The 16,369-nt window shown below is 40.1% G+C and overlaps 1 protein-coding gene across 2 annotated transcripts in view; it reads right to left on the bottom strand.

The window, feature by feature from the left end:
• OTUD3 (OTU deubiquitinase 3) overlaps positions 1-16,369 on the bottom strand; it is a 47,088-nt gene that overhangs the window by 18,991 nt on the left and 11,728 nt on the right. For both annotated transcript variants that reach the window (XM_003413431.4, XM_023551986.2), the window contains exons 2-4: positions 9,778-9,926; positions 6,107-6,219; positions 2,035-2,157 (exon numbers count right to left, since the gene is read on the bottom strand). In XM_003413431.4, the coding sequence (XP_003413479.1) occupies positions 2,035-2,157; positions 6,107-6,219; positions 9,778-9,926 (385 nt within the window). The remainder of the gene's footprint in view (positions 1-2,034; positions 2,158-6,106; positions 6,220-9,777; positions 9,927-16,369) is intronic.

Raw genomic sequence — 16,369 nt, 5'->3', positions numbered from 1 at the left:
AACTAACATTCATATTAAAAAAAGGCAGAAAGAGCAAGAATAGCCAGGAAATTATAAAAGAGGAAAGTAATGATGAGTGAAAAATTTTACCGGATTTTAAAACATACTCTTAACGGTGAGGCACTGACCAGTGGAAAGGAACCAAAGGTCCAGAAATAGACCCAAATACATATGGGAATTTAGTATATGGAAAAAAGGTGGCATTTTAAATCAGTGGGGAAAGCATGGATAATTTAGAAATGGTTTGGGTACAACTGGGTAACCACAGGAAAAAAATTAAGTTGGATCCAAACCTCATATTCTCATGAGTATAAATTCCAAATGGAACCAAGATTTGACTTTTTTAAAAAATGAAACCATAGACTTATTAGAACAAACTATGGGAGAGTTCTTTTTAACCTAGAAGTAAGAATGGTCTTACTATGACTCAAAACCCAGAAGAAATGTAAGAAAACACTGATAAATTTAACCACATAAAAACTTAAAATTTCTTCATAGTAACAGCCACCACGGGGGGAGGGGGAGGAAGATAAATGACAAACTATGGGAAAAAACACTTGCAAGTCGTATCACAGACAGAGGCTAATTTCCCTAATTATAAAGAGTTCCTACAAATCATTAAGATAAGCTAATAGGAAAAACATGAGCAAAGAAAATGAATGTTGGTGGTGGTTAACATCGAGTCCATTCCAACTCATGGTGACCAGCACACAAAAATGGAAATACAAATAGATCTTAAACACAGGCAGAGATGCATAAATGCACTTAAAATAAGAAAAATACAAATTAAAACTATGCTAAGAAAACCATTGTGTCCTGACACTGAGAAAGATATATTTAAAAAAAAAAATTGATAACACCATGTGTTGGCAAAGGTGTAGGAAAAGAGACGTATATCACCGGTAGGCGTGTAAACTGGGAAAACTCTATAGAGAGCAATTCGGCAATACCTTTCAAAATTATAAATGCCCACATCCTCTGATGCAACAAGGACCTTCTAGGAATGTATCCTGCAGATATACTTACATGTGTGGCTGTATATGATACACGTGTGTGAAATGACTCAAGTATAAGGTCTGTTAAACCCATTGCTGTTGACTCGATTCCAACTCATAGCAACCCTAGAGGACAGAGGAGAACTGCCCCATAGAGTTTCCAAGGAGTGCCTGGTGGACTCTAACTGACTTCTTGGTTAGCAGCTGAAGCACTTAATCACTACGTCACCAGGTATGAGGCAATGCACATTAAATTCCAAGACACATTAAATTTAAAAAGTATGGTGCAGAACAGTATACGCAGGATACCATGATTGAAGGTGTGGGGAGTGCATAAATGGCAAAGGTGGTACATGTACGTGTACATACACACATGCTGGCCCAATATATAAAGTATCTCTAAAAGGTTTTTGCTATATACTGATAACACTGGTTGCCTCTAGGGAGGGGAACGGGAGTGATTTTCACTACACATGTGCTGTTACACATTTTGAATTTTGACCAATGGGCAAATATTATCTATTCAAGAAATTTTTTTAATGATGCCTTCAAAAGTGGTGTAATAATGTGAGAAAAGGCTTATGCTACAATGTTAATTGAAAAAAGCAGGAAACGAAGCTATATAAATAATATAATTCCAATCATTTTTTAGTGCACTAAATGATCGAAAGGAAATCTACCAAAGCAATAGCAAAGGTCGTGTCTAGCCAATTTTATATGCTTTTTATTTTCTTCTTTACCTTTTCTATAGTTTCCAAATTTTAGATAAGCAAGGATTAATTTTAAAATATCAAAGTTACATAGAATTTTCATATATATTCGTATAGTCATAGTTATCAGCTGTTAGAGAAACCAAAAGAATGAAAACAATTTTATCTTTCTCTCTCACCTGAGCTTTAAAAAAAAAAAATCAAACCCACAGATTCTTAAAGGCAACTTCCACAATAACATCACTGGTTTTCAGCTCTAGGGCATAGAGCCCTGGACCTGCTTCCCACAGGGCTGAAAGAATACAGAAGGACACCAAGGCCTCACTCACATCAGTCTGGAGATGTGCAGGTGCTTCCGAGTTGTCATTGATTCTCCGAACGCTGTCATAGTGTTCTCCATACCGATACGCGATGTGTAACTCCCTCACATTGCTTTTATCTGTACCACGAATCTGTGGGCAAAGGAAGGGGAGGTGCCAGTGAGGACTTGGGCAGTGTCATCCTATGGAGAGAAATGTGTTATGTGGATTGTCCAGGAAGCCCAAGTCCTTCATCGTACCTTGATGTAACTGGGCTCTATACAGATACTAATTGGAAATATGACTAGGATGTGTTCTAAGCAATTTCTGAATTATCTCCCTCCCACCCAAGTAGGCTTCAAGGCACTTAATATGCAACCATGTGAAAATAAACCCACCTGGAGACACATATCTGAAAATCAGGGGCAGATTTATAACAGTTAAATAAGCTTATGCTTCAGCGGTTTAGTCTCTCTCAGCCCTTCTACTGAATAGGTCTCTCTCAAGGAGGAGAGCCCACGGGCAGATCCAGGTTTTGTTGGGCTGGAAGCTCAAACAATGTGGGGTCCACTCTGAGAAAACAAATGCAAATCTACAAATATAAAATTGCTAGAATCTCTCCCAAGGTCTTGGAAGGGGCCCATGCAAAGGAGGGGCCTGACACTTCCGCTTTATCGGCTTCACAGTCAGTCCACCCCTGCTGGAAACACAAAGCAGCATTCTCCATCAACCGCAGACTGAGAAACATTATCAACAACAAACCCAACATCTCCCGGTTTTATCAATCTCAGAACAAAATTATACATAGTCCATCAGCACTGCTGCACTGCCCAGCTGCGGAGGCACCATTCACAATACGTCCTATGGCAATGGCAGCCCTGGGGCACAGGCCAATAAGAATGGTGGGTCTAGAGCTGTGCAATATGAGAGCCGGAAGGTCCAGGCTTAGCATGTTCAAAAACCACCACCAGCACAAAAACTCTACCGTATTTCTGAATCTGTCCCTTAGAAAGGAACATGGATGCTCCCAAAACTGACAGATCCTCCCCAGCATCCCTACTACATTATGAGCAAGCTCAGTAGCTGTCTCTTCACTAACACTCCAAAGCATCCACACCCTCTTCTTGTTTTGACTGAAAGCCGCAGGTAGTAAGAAAGATATTACCATTAATTGAAACAAGATTTGTGGTCTATACATAGTAAAAACCATGAAGCAAACATGAGCCACACAGGTCTACAAGTGAGAACTGTGAAGGTGTCTTCAGGCAGAATACCTAGGTCTCAAAGTCCAAAAAGGATAGAAAGTTTAAATACTGTGTGTGGTTTCAACACATACAAAACAGAGATGGCACCGTTTGTCTCCCAGGAAGAATACTAGGAAAAGAAATAGTAGTTTATTAGAATCTTTGAATGACATAATCCCTAAAGCACTTATATGTTTAAATAATAGTAATATATGCATTATGAATTGGAAAAAATAACTAGAAGAACAGTCACCACACTGAACCATGATTTTCATGGGGAGAGAAATCATGAGGAGTTTCCACTTTCTATGTCATGTATTTCTCCATTCTGTACAAGGAGCAAATGTTCCCATGTTCCTTTTGTAATGGGGGTAGGGAGGCACATGGGGGGATGCAGGTTTCTCTATTGCCATGTTGTGAGTATAAGCCTACTCATTATTAATGCAAGAGGTCTTAAAGCCCCATAACAGTGGCAACCAAAACCCACCCACTGTCGTCAAGTCGATTCCGACTCATAGCGACCCTATGCACTTTTAATTCTTAAATTTCATGAGATGCTTCATTGGGGTGGGGAGAAATGAGGGAGTACCAGTGAAAAACATTCCATTACAAAGGAAATATATTTATTTCGAAAAACATACTTTCAACATGTAGAAATCCATGAGAGAGAACACTAGAGAAATAAATTTGAAAAAAATTCCAACTACAGAGAATTATCTTCCACAACTATTCAGAGAATTAAGAAATTTAGAAGAAAAAAAAAATTTTTTCAAGTTATCGACTGAGGAAAAAGCAGGCTATAGTTACTGAGTTGGCATTGAGTATTTTCCTTTAAGAATAGGGTCATTATACACCATATGTTCAAATGATTTTGATGACTTCTGGTACACAGTATAAATTTAATGACCAAAAAAACTGGGACAATGAAAAAGAAGGTAACCAATATTCTTGGCTCAAAGACAATCCTTAGAAAGAGAGAGCCTCACTGAAAATATGATAGCTCTACCTGGTGTCAGTATGTCTGGCAACTCTGCACCAAAGAACTCACATAGCTATCGTTTCACTCATGTTCATTATATCCCTGTAAGGTCAAAGTCCCCCCAACCCATGGAGTACCTAATTTGTTTTGTTGTAGTGTTATTTTTGTTAAAAGGACATTGTGCCAGGCAGATATACTTGGCAGTCCGGAAAGGCAAAACTGTTAAAGACAAATCAGATTAATGGTCGCCAGCGGCAGGGAAGGGGATGAATGACCACAAAGGAGCATGAGGTAACTTTCTGGGGAAGTGGAAGTATTCTGTATGTCGATAGTGGTTACACAACTATGTCTGTCAAAATATATACACCTGTACCCCTAAGAAGGATGAATTCTGCCTTCTTAGGATAAATTATACCTCAATGAACTTCTTTTTAAATGGGCAACAGCTAGGAATAAGCAATTTACAAAGGAATGGCCAATAAACACATGAAAAAAGGGACACTGTAACCTTTATGATGATATAATACAGAAGGATATCCAAGTGTGCGTATATAAAAATGGATGTGTTTGCATAAAAACATTCTGGAATGTATCTTTCCAGTTATATACAAATGTTTTTATAGCTCAGTGTATGTGTGAGGCCCCTGGGTAGAGCAAAGGGTTTGCACTCATCTACTAACCAAAAGGTTGGCAGTTCAAACCCACCCAGCGGCACTGCAGAAAAAAGGCCTGCTGAACTGCTTCCATAAAAATTACAGCCAAGAAAACCCTATGGAGCTCAGCTCTATCCTGTAACACATGGGGTCCCCATGAGTCAGAATCAACTCAACAGCAGCGGGTCTGGTTTTGGTTTGGTGTATGTGTGAATGACAGATACAGCCTAAAATTTAACAGTGATAATCTCTGAGTAGTGAGGCTCTGGATAATTTTTATTTGTCTATATGGGCTTTTCTGAATTTTCAAAATTTTCTCCAATTAACAATGTTCTGCCTTTCCAATTAAAAAAAAGTTAGAAAGGGGGGAGTAGAGGGAGGGACGCAGGGAGGGAGGAGGATTGATAGAAACCACACGCCCAGTCTTCAGGGCTGAATTACAAAGTGACAGGAAGGGCTCTGAATTCAAGGAGAAAGAGCAAGGGGGTGGACACCTGTATACACTTTCGCCCCGACCTTTGAGCTTCCATACTCCAGAATGCCTGGTTTAACGGGCTGTTTGGGCAACTGGGTTAATTAAGTACACCAGAGATACAGAAGGATAGAGTTGAATGAGCAGCTTTTTCACAACAGAAAAAAAAAGAAAACTTAACAGTTTAACAATATTCACTGCTATCCTACCACGCAAACTTAGCATTTGTTGTAAAATCTTAGCATTTGTTGTAAAACCAGCGAAACCATTCTGTACATAGAGCACAGAAACAGAGCTTGAGATTTAGGTCATGAGATAAATTCTTCCGTTGTTTGGAACATACTTCTCAGCAACAGTTATTATAATAAATTTTATCTTTTTGTGTCCTTTCACCTAAAAAAAAAAAAATACACATGGGAACGGACATTCCTCAAAACTAGAACCTGTATGCACTAACCCTTAAAATTCTCACTTGAGATTTTTATAAATATTTCCATATATATTAGGTTCTCTGCCCTCAAATTAATTGATTTTGAGTAATATTCCTGGCATTTTAAAAAGGCTTCTGAATTATAGCCCAGATTCCATTTGTACATAGCACACGGTTTCATTTCAAGACACACAAGCTTCCTCTGTCTTTGTTTAGGCTCACAGTCCAAGTGATCACATACGGTTCAATGTTACAGGTCAGGCCCTATTCACAAAGCTAATTCTTAAATAAGAGCTTAACACAAAGTCTTGAATGGTGACCTACCTGCCACAAAGGGGCATTAAGTTGATGAATCACCACATTCAATTGATGATTTCTTGCAAAGGCTACAATTGCATCATTGCCAGCAAAAGTACCAGGCTTTGCCAAACTGGCCACTGCGTGGAAACAGGAGAAAAAAGAGAAATGAAGTCTTCACAATGGAAAAATGCACATGCAAATATGCCTTGGTGTTTATTTTGTTTCAAATAAAGAGAAGAGCATACATCTGAAAAACCTATTAGCTTTGTCAGAGTCCAGGAATTCAGTTAGTTGAACACTGCACAGACTGCTACTCAGAAGGATTCACTTATTTATTCCTCCAATAAACATTTACTGAGTACTTCCTATATGCCGAGGTCTGTACCAAACGCTGGGGATGTAATAATAAACCCAGTAATCATAATACCAAACCAAACCCGTTGCTGTCGATTCCGACTCACAGCGACCCTACAGGACAGAGCAGAGCTGCCCCAAAGTTTCTAAGGAGCGCCTGGTGGATTCAAACTGCTGACCTTTTAGTTAGCAGAAGTAGCTCTTAACCACTACACCACCAGGGTTTCCAGTAATCGTAATAGCTAGCATTAATGACTGCATATTACTTCATATACCCCATTTTATAGATGAGGAAACTGAGACACAGAGTAATTCATAACTGTGCCCAAGGTCACAGGGCCAGTACATAGTGGAGCTGAGATCTCATCCCAAGCAGCCTAACTCCAAGGCCCTGGCTCTTGGCTACTCTACTACACTGCCTGTCATCCAGCTTGCCCTGAAGTAGTTTATACCCAGTAGGGGCAAACAGGAAGACAGGCACTACTGGTGCATAGGTGCAACGGAAGGGTAAGTACCAGGTGTGATGAGAGCATACCACAGGGGGACCTAAGCCAGTTCAGAAGTGGGACAGTAAGGTCTATCAGATAAGCTTCTTACTGGGACACTTAAGTTAATACCCAAAGGACGAATAAGAGTTAGAGGAGTAATGGGTGATGTTCCAAGCAAAGGCAAGATGGAATGATGAGTTTGTTGACTATACAGTATGGCAGGAACTTAGAATTCTGAAATGGGGGCCGGAGAGGGTAGGGAGAAGAAAATGGCAAGAGACAAGAGTAGACGAATAAAAAATCGCGAAGCTCTGAAGAGTCTGACTTTATCCTGAGGTCAGTGGAGAGCCACCAACGGGTTTTGGAGAGGGAAAAGACGTAATTAGATATGCATTTAGAGGATCACTCTGGCTGCAACGTGTAAAACAGACTGAAGGGGTCAAGACTAGAAGCAATGAGACCATCCAAATGGCACTGCAGAAATCTAGGCAAAAGGCCAGGGAGACCTGATTTTAGGAGGTAGTAGCAAGAAGGACCCCGGTGGCACAATGGTTAGGTGCCCAGCTGCTAACCAAAAGGACAGTGGTTTAAACCCACCAGTGGTTCTGTAAAGATTACAGCCTAGGAAACCCTATGGGGCCGTTCTACTCTATGAGTTGGAACAGACACAGCAGCCCACAACAAGCAGCAGCAGCGAAGAGAAGAAATACTGAGGTAGATGTGATAAGACTTAATAAGTGGCTGGTTATAAGGAGGGGCTGAGAGGGAGGCATCAAGAAGACCCAGGTTTCTGATTTGGGTATTTGTGTAGTTGGGGAAAAAGATGCTGCAGATTCTCTGAAGCCACAGCCTAGAAGCAAGGAATAATCCCAGAAGACACAGCTGGACACAAGGGTAACGGGGTCCTCGGTAGTTAAGTGAGCCATTCATTTATTCATTCAACAATTTGTGAGTGCCTACCATATGCCAGGCATTGAGTGTGGGAATAGAGTAGTAAAGAAAGACACGATCCCTGCCCTCAAGAATCTCAAAGTGTATTAAGGTAAAACAACATTAAAAACACATAACTGTGATAAATGTAGTAAGTCTAGTCTTTAACTGACTAACAGAATGTGCAGACTTCTGGGTTTCTCTTCATTGTTGCTACACAGAGTCAGAGTCACTTCTCAATTCTTTTATGCTCAAATTCTCAAGTAGCACCAACCGACCATCAGGCATGCATACGACATTTCAAAAAAAAAAACCACCTTTCCACTCTGCATCTAAAGTGACCACCACACTGGCAACCCAAGGTTTGTGTTTCCTGTCCTCCCACACTCCCACATCTACCACACGACCTTTACTGAAGAAGTTCAAAGTAGAATTTCACATCACAAACTAAAAGCTCATTTCATCCGAAATAATATTTTCATTAAATCAACAACACAATTCATTTTATATAGTACTAAACTACTAAATTTCCCTCATATACATACACTGGAATTGTGAACTGCTGGCAAACTATTTCTACCTGCTAGACAGAGTGTGCCCAGGAAGAGGGACCATCAGAACTCAGTGACTGGTACAAATTTCTCATCTGAGGGTTTCACTGCTCTGTCTCTGGTACTTAATGAATGAGTTCCCTCATAGGGAGGAAAAGGAAAGGCTTTGGGATCATTGATCGCTTCCCTCCAAACGTTCTCCTCCAGCTGCCCTCCATCCTGCTGGCAGTATGGGTGCTTAGCCATTCCTCAAGCAGAAACTCAGATCATCTTTGTCTCTTCCCTCTACCAACTTCCACACCTCCAGTGAGTCTTGTCAACTACATTGCCAAACTGTCTTGGCCTGGACCCTACTCATTAACCTCAGAGCTGGCTTGGTAGAGACCATCTTCTTCTCTCACCTGGTAAATACGGAGATCCCACTAACTTCTCTCCCTTCTCAGTCCCTCTCCCCATCCATTCTCAACACGGTCTCCAGAGTTACCTTTCTAAAACACAGAAATGACTGTCTCTTTTCTGGTAAGAGACAGACCATCAGCCCTGTGATAAAAATGCTACTTATAAAACATAAATATAACAGCACCTTGCAAATCAGATTCACAGTATTTGCTGAAATGAAAGCATAAAAGATCATATATATTTTCTTACTATATTTATGCCTATTAAGGAACTAATTAAAATCACTGACTGACTTGCCTCAAAGAAAACAAGTTGTGTTTGGGTTTTTGGTGAGAAATAAAAACAGCTTTACTGATTCTTCTGATTATAAAACTAATACATGATCATTATTTAAAAATCAGAAAAATCTACAGAAGGTAATTAAAAACATTCACAGTCCCACCAGCCCCAGATGGCTAACATTTACTAAGATCTTACTTTACTTTTATTACCTAATTTAATCTTTATAAAAAGCCTATAAAATAGGTACTATTATTATCCCCCATTTATAAAGAAGTTTAAAGAGAGTGAGTGATTTCTGAAAAATAAGTGGAGCTAAAAATTAACCACCATAAAATGTTAGTATCTCTCCAGACTTTATTTTAGAGTGTTACGTGTTTGTGTATTCTTATAAAAAATGAGATCAAGGTCAATATTTACATACTACTTTATAGCCTGCTTCCCTCTCCCCCAGTAAGAATTCATGAATAGCTTTTCAGGTCAATTAACACCAGCGTTTTTATGAAGGGCATATACATCTAACCCAACTACCTAGCATGTTGCCTATTACAGAGTAGGCAAATGAGTATTTGTTGAATAAATGAATGCCATAAGTTATGTAACCAAACCCCTGGCTGGGATTGTAGGGGATGCTGATAGATGTAATTACCCAATGCATTATTGATGGAGGGCCCAGTGTGCCACATGAACCTACCGTGTTTCTCAAAAGGAATGTCGTCTTCTACAAAGGGCTCAAAATCGCCCCGCTGCTTGACCATGTAGTCCACTGTCTCCTGTCGGTGCCTGAGGTGATTTCGTGAGTGTCCCTCCAATTGGTCACCAAGGGCTCTGAACAGACAATTGCTGTCAACACAAAGGTGTTAGTCAAGACCTTTTAAAAATGAACTGAGTTCATCTAAAACAACGATGTTTCGTGTTAGGTCATCCATGGGAGCCCTTGACGCACAGAAGAGATAAAGAAAGCCTCAACTCTGACGGTCCCAAATTCTTCCCAGAGCCTGCGGGGAGAGCACTGGGGCAGATATTCAACCCCATTACCTTCCTGAGAGGCAACAAACAAGGATTCTACCCCCCACTTATCAGCTGGCTGACTTGCAGGGAAGTCATTCAACCCCCGGGGCCTCTACTGCTTCAATTGTAAGTGGAGCTGGTTATACACTAACCACCTAAAGACAAGAGTCCAGTCCTTAAAAGCCACTCCACACCTAAGGGCTGTAATTCCCAGGTCCCCTTCTAAAATGATTAATCTATTGCCTTCTGAAATAAGTTTCACTGCAGCTGACCAGCTAACTAATTATGCATCTGACAAAGAACACACAAAAGACAGCTATCTGTCAGTGTCCCAAACAAGCAATTGAATCCAACAACCTGTCTGAGCCCTACTAACACAGTGGAGAAACTGAGAAGGAAAACACTTGAACAACAAACAGTTGTACTTCACCGTAACACATCCTCCCTCCCTGGGTACCTCACCCCCATACCCAGGGAGCAACAATGCTGTTGTTATTCCTGTCAAGTAAAAACTTAAACATCATACTGGGTTTTTTTGCCCTAAAATTAAAATGCTGGCAATTAACTTTAAGAGTTATCTTTACTTTCAAATCCCTCAAAACACATGTACAACTCCAAACTATGTCACAAACACAGAGGCCCAGATACACAGACCTGAAACAAGACAAACACAATCTGTTACACTTAAAACTAAGGAAATAAGCCGTTCTGAAGCCAAACAGTTGCCCGGTTTCACACAAACTGTTTACTCTTCAAATAAAACACTATGATATTCTACCTCTAAAATATAACATCATTATTTTTAGGACTTCAGATATAAAAAGAAGCCCTGGTGGTGCGGTGGTTAAGCACTCAGCTGCTAACCAAAAGGTCAGCAGTTTGTACCCACCACCCACTGTGTGGAAGAGCTATGTGGTGGTCTGCTTCCATAAGGATTACAGCCTTGGAAACCCTATGGGGCAGTTCTACTCTGTCCTATATGTTCACTAAGAGTTGGAACTAACTCAATGACAACGGGTATGGGTTAGACCTAAATGTGTAGGAGAAAGACTTTTTTTGTTTTTCAACTTCAAAAGTTGAGTTTTCAATAGAAATTTATAGGAAAGCAGAAATCTCTTTAAATGTATAAAGATTTATACATTTTTTTGGTTTGTTTTGTAGGGGGAAGGAAGAATTTCACAACAGATTCTATAAATTAGAAACCAAGATGCTTTGCATCAATCTGGGGCAAAAATTCTAGAAGTGATTGGAAGAACGTAGTTCTGTAAGCTAAATTGAGGTGTACTGCAAAATCTAACAATAATATTTTTCAACCACAGGAGGGGAAAAAGCTAATGGATAAAACATTCTCAATTTTAAACTTTTCTCTCAAACTTTTCTTAAATCTTGTCAAAACTGCCACCACTAGTCTACTCTTAAATCTAGTTTAAAGGGAGGTATAATTTAGCACAAAATTTTGCATTTAGTTATTTTACATTTAATATGTCAGAATTCACGGTATTCTATAGAGGATACTGAGCTTTCTAAGAACATTTAGTAACATAGGGAAACATTCTCCATATAAGCATAAAAAGTAGGTACAAGATTGTATGCACGAGCCCAACCATGTTGATCTGGACATCGCATGCATGCACAGACACAGAAACACACATACAAACGTACGTAAAGAAAAAACACTGAAATGCTTAAAATAGTTCCTTCAGTGTGCCAAGGACGGTTCTAAGCACTTTAAATCCACTGACGTGGTGTACATTCCGACTCATGGTGACCCCGTGTGTCACAAAGTAGAACTGCTCCACAGAGTTTTCTTGGCTACTGTAATATTTACAGAAGCAGACTGGCAGGCCTTTCTTCCAAGGCACTGCTAGGTGGGTTCAAACCACCAATCTTTCAGTCAGTAATCAAGTGCAAACTGTCTGCACCACCCAGGAACCTTTCAAGCACTTCATATGTATTAAATATTAAATGTCTAGCCCTCACAATTCTATAAGATAGGTACTATTACTATGCACCTTTTCACGGGGAGAATTCTAAGGCTAACCGTAGAGTAATCTGCCCAAGGTCATAAAACTAGTTAGTAGACCCAAGATTCAAACCCAGGCAGCCTGGCTCTAGGGTCTATACCTTCACTCAATGTCAAAACGAAAATGTTAACAGTAGAGCAGAACTGCCCCATATGGTTTCCAAGGAGCAGCTGGTGGATTCGAACTGCCAATCTTTTGGTTAGCAGCCATAGTTTGCTGTAGCTCTTATCCACAGCACCACCACAGCTCCTAGTTATCTCTAGTAGTGAAATTAGGGATAATTGTTGAATTCATTTCAATATGCTCTTCTATATTTCCCAAACTTTGAGCTCACTAAAAACAATAGACTGATGTCACTTCTTTTCTGATAGGGTTATAAGGTAGAGACACAGGAAATATGAGAAAACAATTCAACCTACTTGGGTCCTATCAGGGAGCTCAACAAGGGTGCTCAGGATACTTATGAGAACCAAGCAACCACTGCCTAACAGACCTTAAGGAGATCGACTGTTTCCTGAAGGCCACACTGTCCTCCACTCCACTGTAACAACCTCCACATTACTGACATTTTGGGATAATTCTTTGTTGTGGGGGGTTGCCCTGTACATTGTAGGATGTTCAGGAATATCCCACTAGATGCCTGTACCATATCCCACTGCTGAGTTATGATGGTCAAACATGTCTCCACCTTTTGCCATCTCTGGGAGCCTATGAATGGCATACCTAGAAGTGGGTTGCATGCAGAACCACTCTTCTCTGTTACCAGGTTCCAGGAAAGAAGGTGTAACCAGGCCTGGCCAATCAGCAGTGTCCAGCCTGTGGGCCTCTGTGATTGGTTCAGGGGTGAATACTGACCTCAGACAGTCCAACGAGAGCCAATGAACTTTTCTTGGACCTCTTGAAAAAGAAAAGAGACAGAGAGAGACACACACACAAGGAGAAGATGGCTATGGGATGACGAAGCCAGCCAAGGAACAAGAAACGCATGGGGCTACCAGAAGTTGGAAGAGACATGGATGGATGTTTCCCTAGAGCAGACAGAGAGACCGTGGCCCTGCGAAGACTCTGAATGTGGACTGAGACTCACAACTGTGAGACAATAAATTTCTGTTGTTATAAGCCACCCAAACCAAAAAACCCAAACCTAGTGCCGCTGAGTCGATTCCGACTCATAGAGACCCTATAGGACAGAGTAGAACTGCCCTATAGAGTTTCCAAGGAGCGCCTGGCAGATTCGAACTGCCAGCCCTTTGGTTAGCAGCCGTGGTGCTTAACCATTACGCCACCACGGTTTCCTATAAGCCAGCTGTGGTATTTTGTTATGGCTGCCCAAGGAAACTAAGACAGATGGCTAGAATAAAAAAGATGGTAAGTGTTAGCAAGGATGTGGAGAAACTGGAATTCTCATACACTTCTGGTGGGACTATTAAATAGTTCAACTGCTTTGGAAAACAGTCCCAAAGCTCCTCAAATGATTAGAGTTACATATGATCCAGCATTTCTACTCCTAGGTATACACCCACACAAAAATGTGCATATGCATGTTCAGAGCAGCTTATTTATAAAAGCCCAAAAGCAGAAACAACCCAGATATCCATCAACTGAAGGATGGGTAAACAAAATGTGATATATCCATGGATGGAGTATTATTTGGTCATAAAAAAGAAATGAAACACTGACACATGCTACAACATGAAAGAACCTTAAAAATATGTTAAGTGAGAGATGCCAGTTACAAAAGACCACAGAGTGTATGATTTCATTTTTATGAAATGTTCAGAATAGGCAAATCCATAGAGACAGAAAGCCAATTAGTGGGCTTTAGCGGTGGAGAGGTTGGGGTTAACTGCTAACAGGTCCGGGGTTTCCTTCTGAGATGATGAAAATATTTGAAAATCTACTGTGGTTGCACGACTCTGTAGATATACTGAAAACTACTGAACTGTATATTTTAAATGGTGAATTGTACATATGTGAATTATATCTCAATTTAAAAAAGTAACATGAGACAAATACAAATGATAGAGCCATACAGTTTTCTATTGAAACCCAGAATAAAAGCAGCTCACCCAGTCTACTAAAGGGACAGGCAAGCAGCCTTCCTGATAGAACATTACTCCATTTTTCAGACGAGGACCTAAAGACCCTCCCAGAAAAGAACTGAGTATTATTTTCTAAATTAGTGTCAGGCTAAAAATGGAAAAGACTAGTGCTTTCTAGCCCATGATTTATAGTTTGGAAACAGTTTCTCCTTATGCACTGTCAAGATGTCTAAGCCCTGCTGCCATTTAATTGACCTAAATTATTTTAAAGCATAAAAGGCATCAAGCCTAGTTATCTTTGAGTCTGCATTGCATCTACAGTCTTGAGCACCTCCAAACAGACACAGGGAACATCTCCTGTTTTGGGTTTCTATAGTTTATCAGAACTCTTCCACAACTCAAACTGGTTTAAGCAAAAAAGAGGATTTTATTGGGTTATATAGATAAGAAATCCAGTGTGTGGACTTCAGGCACAGCTGGATTCAGCGTTATTCACAACAGCCAAAAAGTAGAAACAACTCAATTATCCATCATCAGATGAATGGATAAAAAAATGTGGACATCCATACAAGGGAATATTGCTCAGCCATAAAAAGAATGCTACGATGTGAATGAACCTTGAAACATGCTAAGTGCGAGACGCCAGACACATAAGGCCACGTACTGTACGATTCTTTGCATATGAATATCCAGAAGAGGTAAATCCATAGAGACAGAAAGTAGGGAAGTGGTTGCCTGCGGCTAGGGGGATAGGGATTTGGGGTGTGACTGCTAAGGGATGCAGGGTTTCTTTCTGGGGTGATGAAAACGTCTTGCAATTAGATAGTGGTAATGGTTGCCCAACTAATAAAAACCACTGAATCGTACAGTTTAAAAGGGTGATTTCGCAGTATGTGAATTATACCTCAATAAAGCTGTTATTAAAACAGAAAAAAAAAAAAAAATGTCTCCAGACATTGTCATGTCCCCTGGGGAACAAAATGGTTTCCACTGGGGAACCACTGAGCTAAAGGGATATATGTAAGATCTTGCATTTGAGTTAAAAAAAAAAATTTTTTTTGAACAAGCAGCATGTATTAAAAAAAAATTTTTTAGTGCTTAATTTTGTATAAGGCGATATTGTAATATACCAAACTAAAACCCACTGCCCTTGAGTCATTTCCAACTCATAGGCACCCTGTAGGACAGAGTAGGACTGTCCCATAGGGTTTCCAAGGCTGTAAATCTTTATGGAAGCAGGCTGCAACTTCTCTAGTGGAGCGGCTGGTGGGTTCGAACCACAGACCTTCCAGTTAGCAGCCAAGCGCTTCACCACCACACCACCAGGGCTCCTTACTGCAACATAAACCCCCCAAATTTTAATGGGCTGCAGTAACAGTGGTAAATGTACAGAAAGGAGGTGGGGGCAGGTTTTGTTCTATTCTATGAGGTCAGATCACAGCTAGCACATTGGGAACCATTCTGGTTACCGCATTTTAAGAGACATGTTTAGATGAGATGATGTGGTTTTACACGACATCATATGATGAACATGAACCACCTCCAACTATGTATCATGTGAAATGAAAATTGTACAATAAAACTAAGACTAAAACATGGAAGCTACAGCGACACATTTTGGCAAATAAAAGGAGATGTTATCTTATTTCTATGAGGATAGAATGGAAAGACTCAGAGTTTTATAAATTTCTATGAGTGGCAGTCTTCAGTAATTGTCTAAATCTTTGCTGTCCAATATGGTAGCCACTAGCCACATGTGGGTATTGAGCACTTGAAATGTACTTAGTTCAAACTGCAGTGTGCTGTAAGTGTAAAATTGTATAAAAAATAAATGTACTATGACTTAGGAATCCAAATTCTAAGTATATACCCATAAGACCTGAAAGCAGGAATGCAAGCAGAAACCTGTACACCAGTGTTCATTGTAGCACTATTCACAATAGCCAAAAGGTGAAAACAACCTAAATGTCCACCAACAAATGAATGGATAAACAAAATGGAATATTAGTTCTCAGCCATAAACATAAATGAAGTCCTGATACATGCCACAACACAAGACGAACCTTGAACCTTGAAACCTTGAGTGAAATAAGTCAGTCACCAAAGGCCAAATACTGTATGATCTCACTTATATGAAAGGCAAATATACAGAAACCAAAGCTTATTGGTGGTTACCAAAGGTGGGAGGGAGGAGGAAGGGAAAGTTATT

Source organism: Loxodonta africana, chromosome 3 (genome assembly GCF_030014295.1).
Source record: "Loxodonta africana isolate mLoxAfr1 chromosome 3, mLoxAfr1.hap2, whole genome shotgun sequence".
Classification (NCBI taxonomy): domain Eukaryota; kingdom Metazoa; phylum Chordata; class Mammalia; order Proboscidea; family Elephantidae; genus Loxodonta; species Loxodonta africana.
Note: the sequence above shows the minus strand (reverse complement) of the source record. Positions and strands in the feature narration are given on the sequence as shown.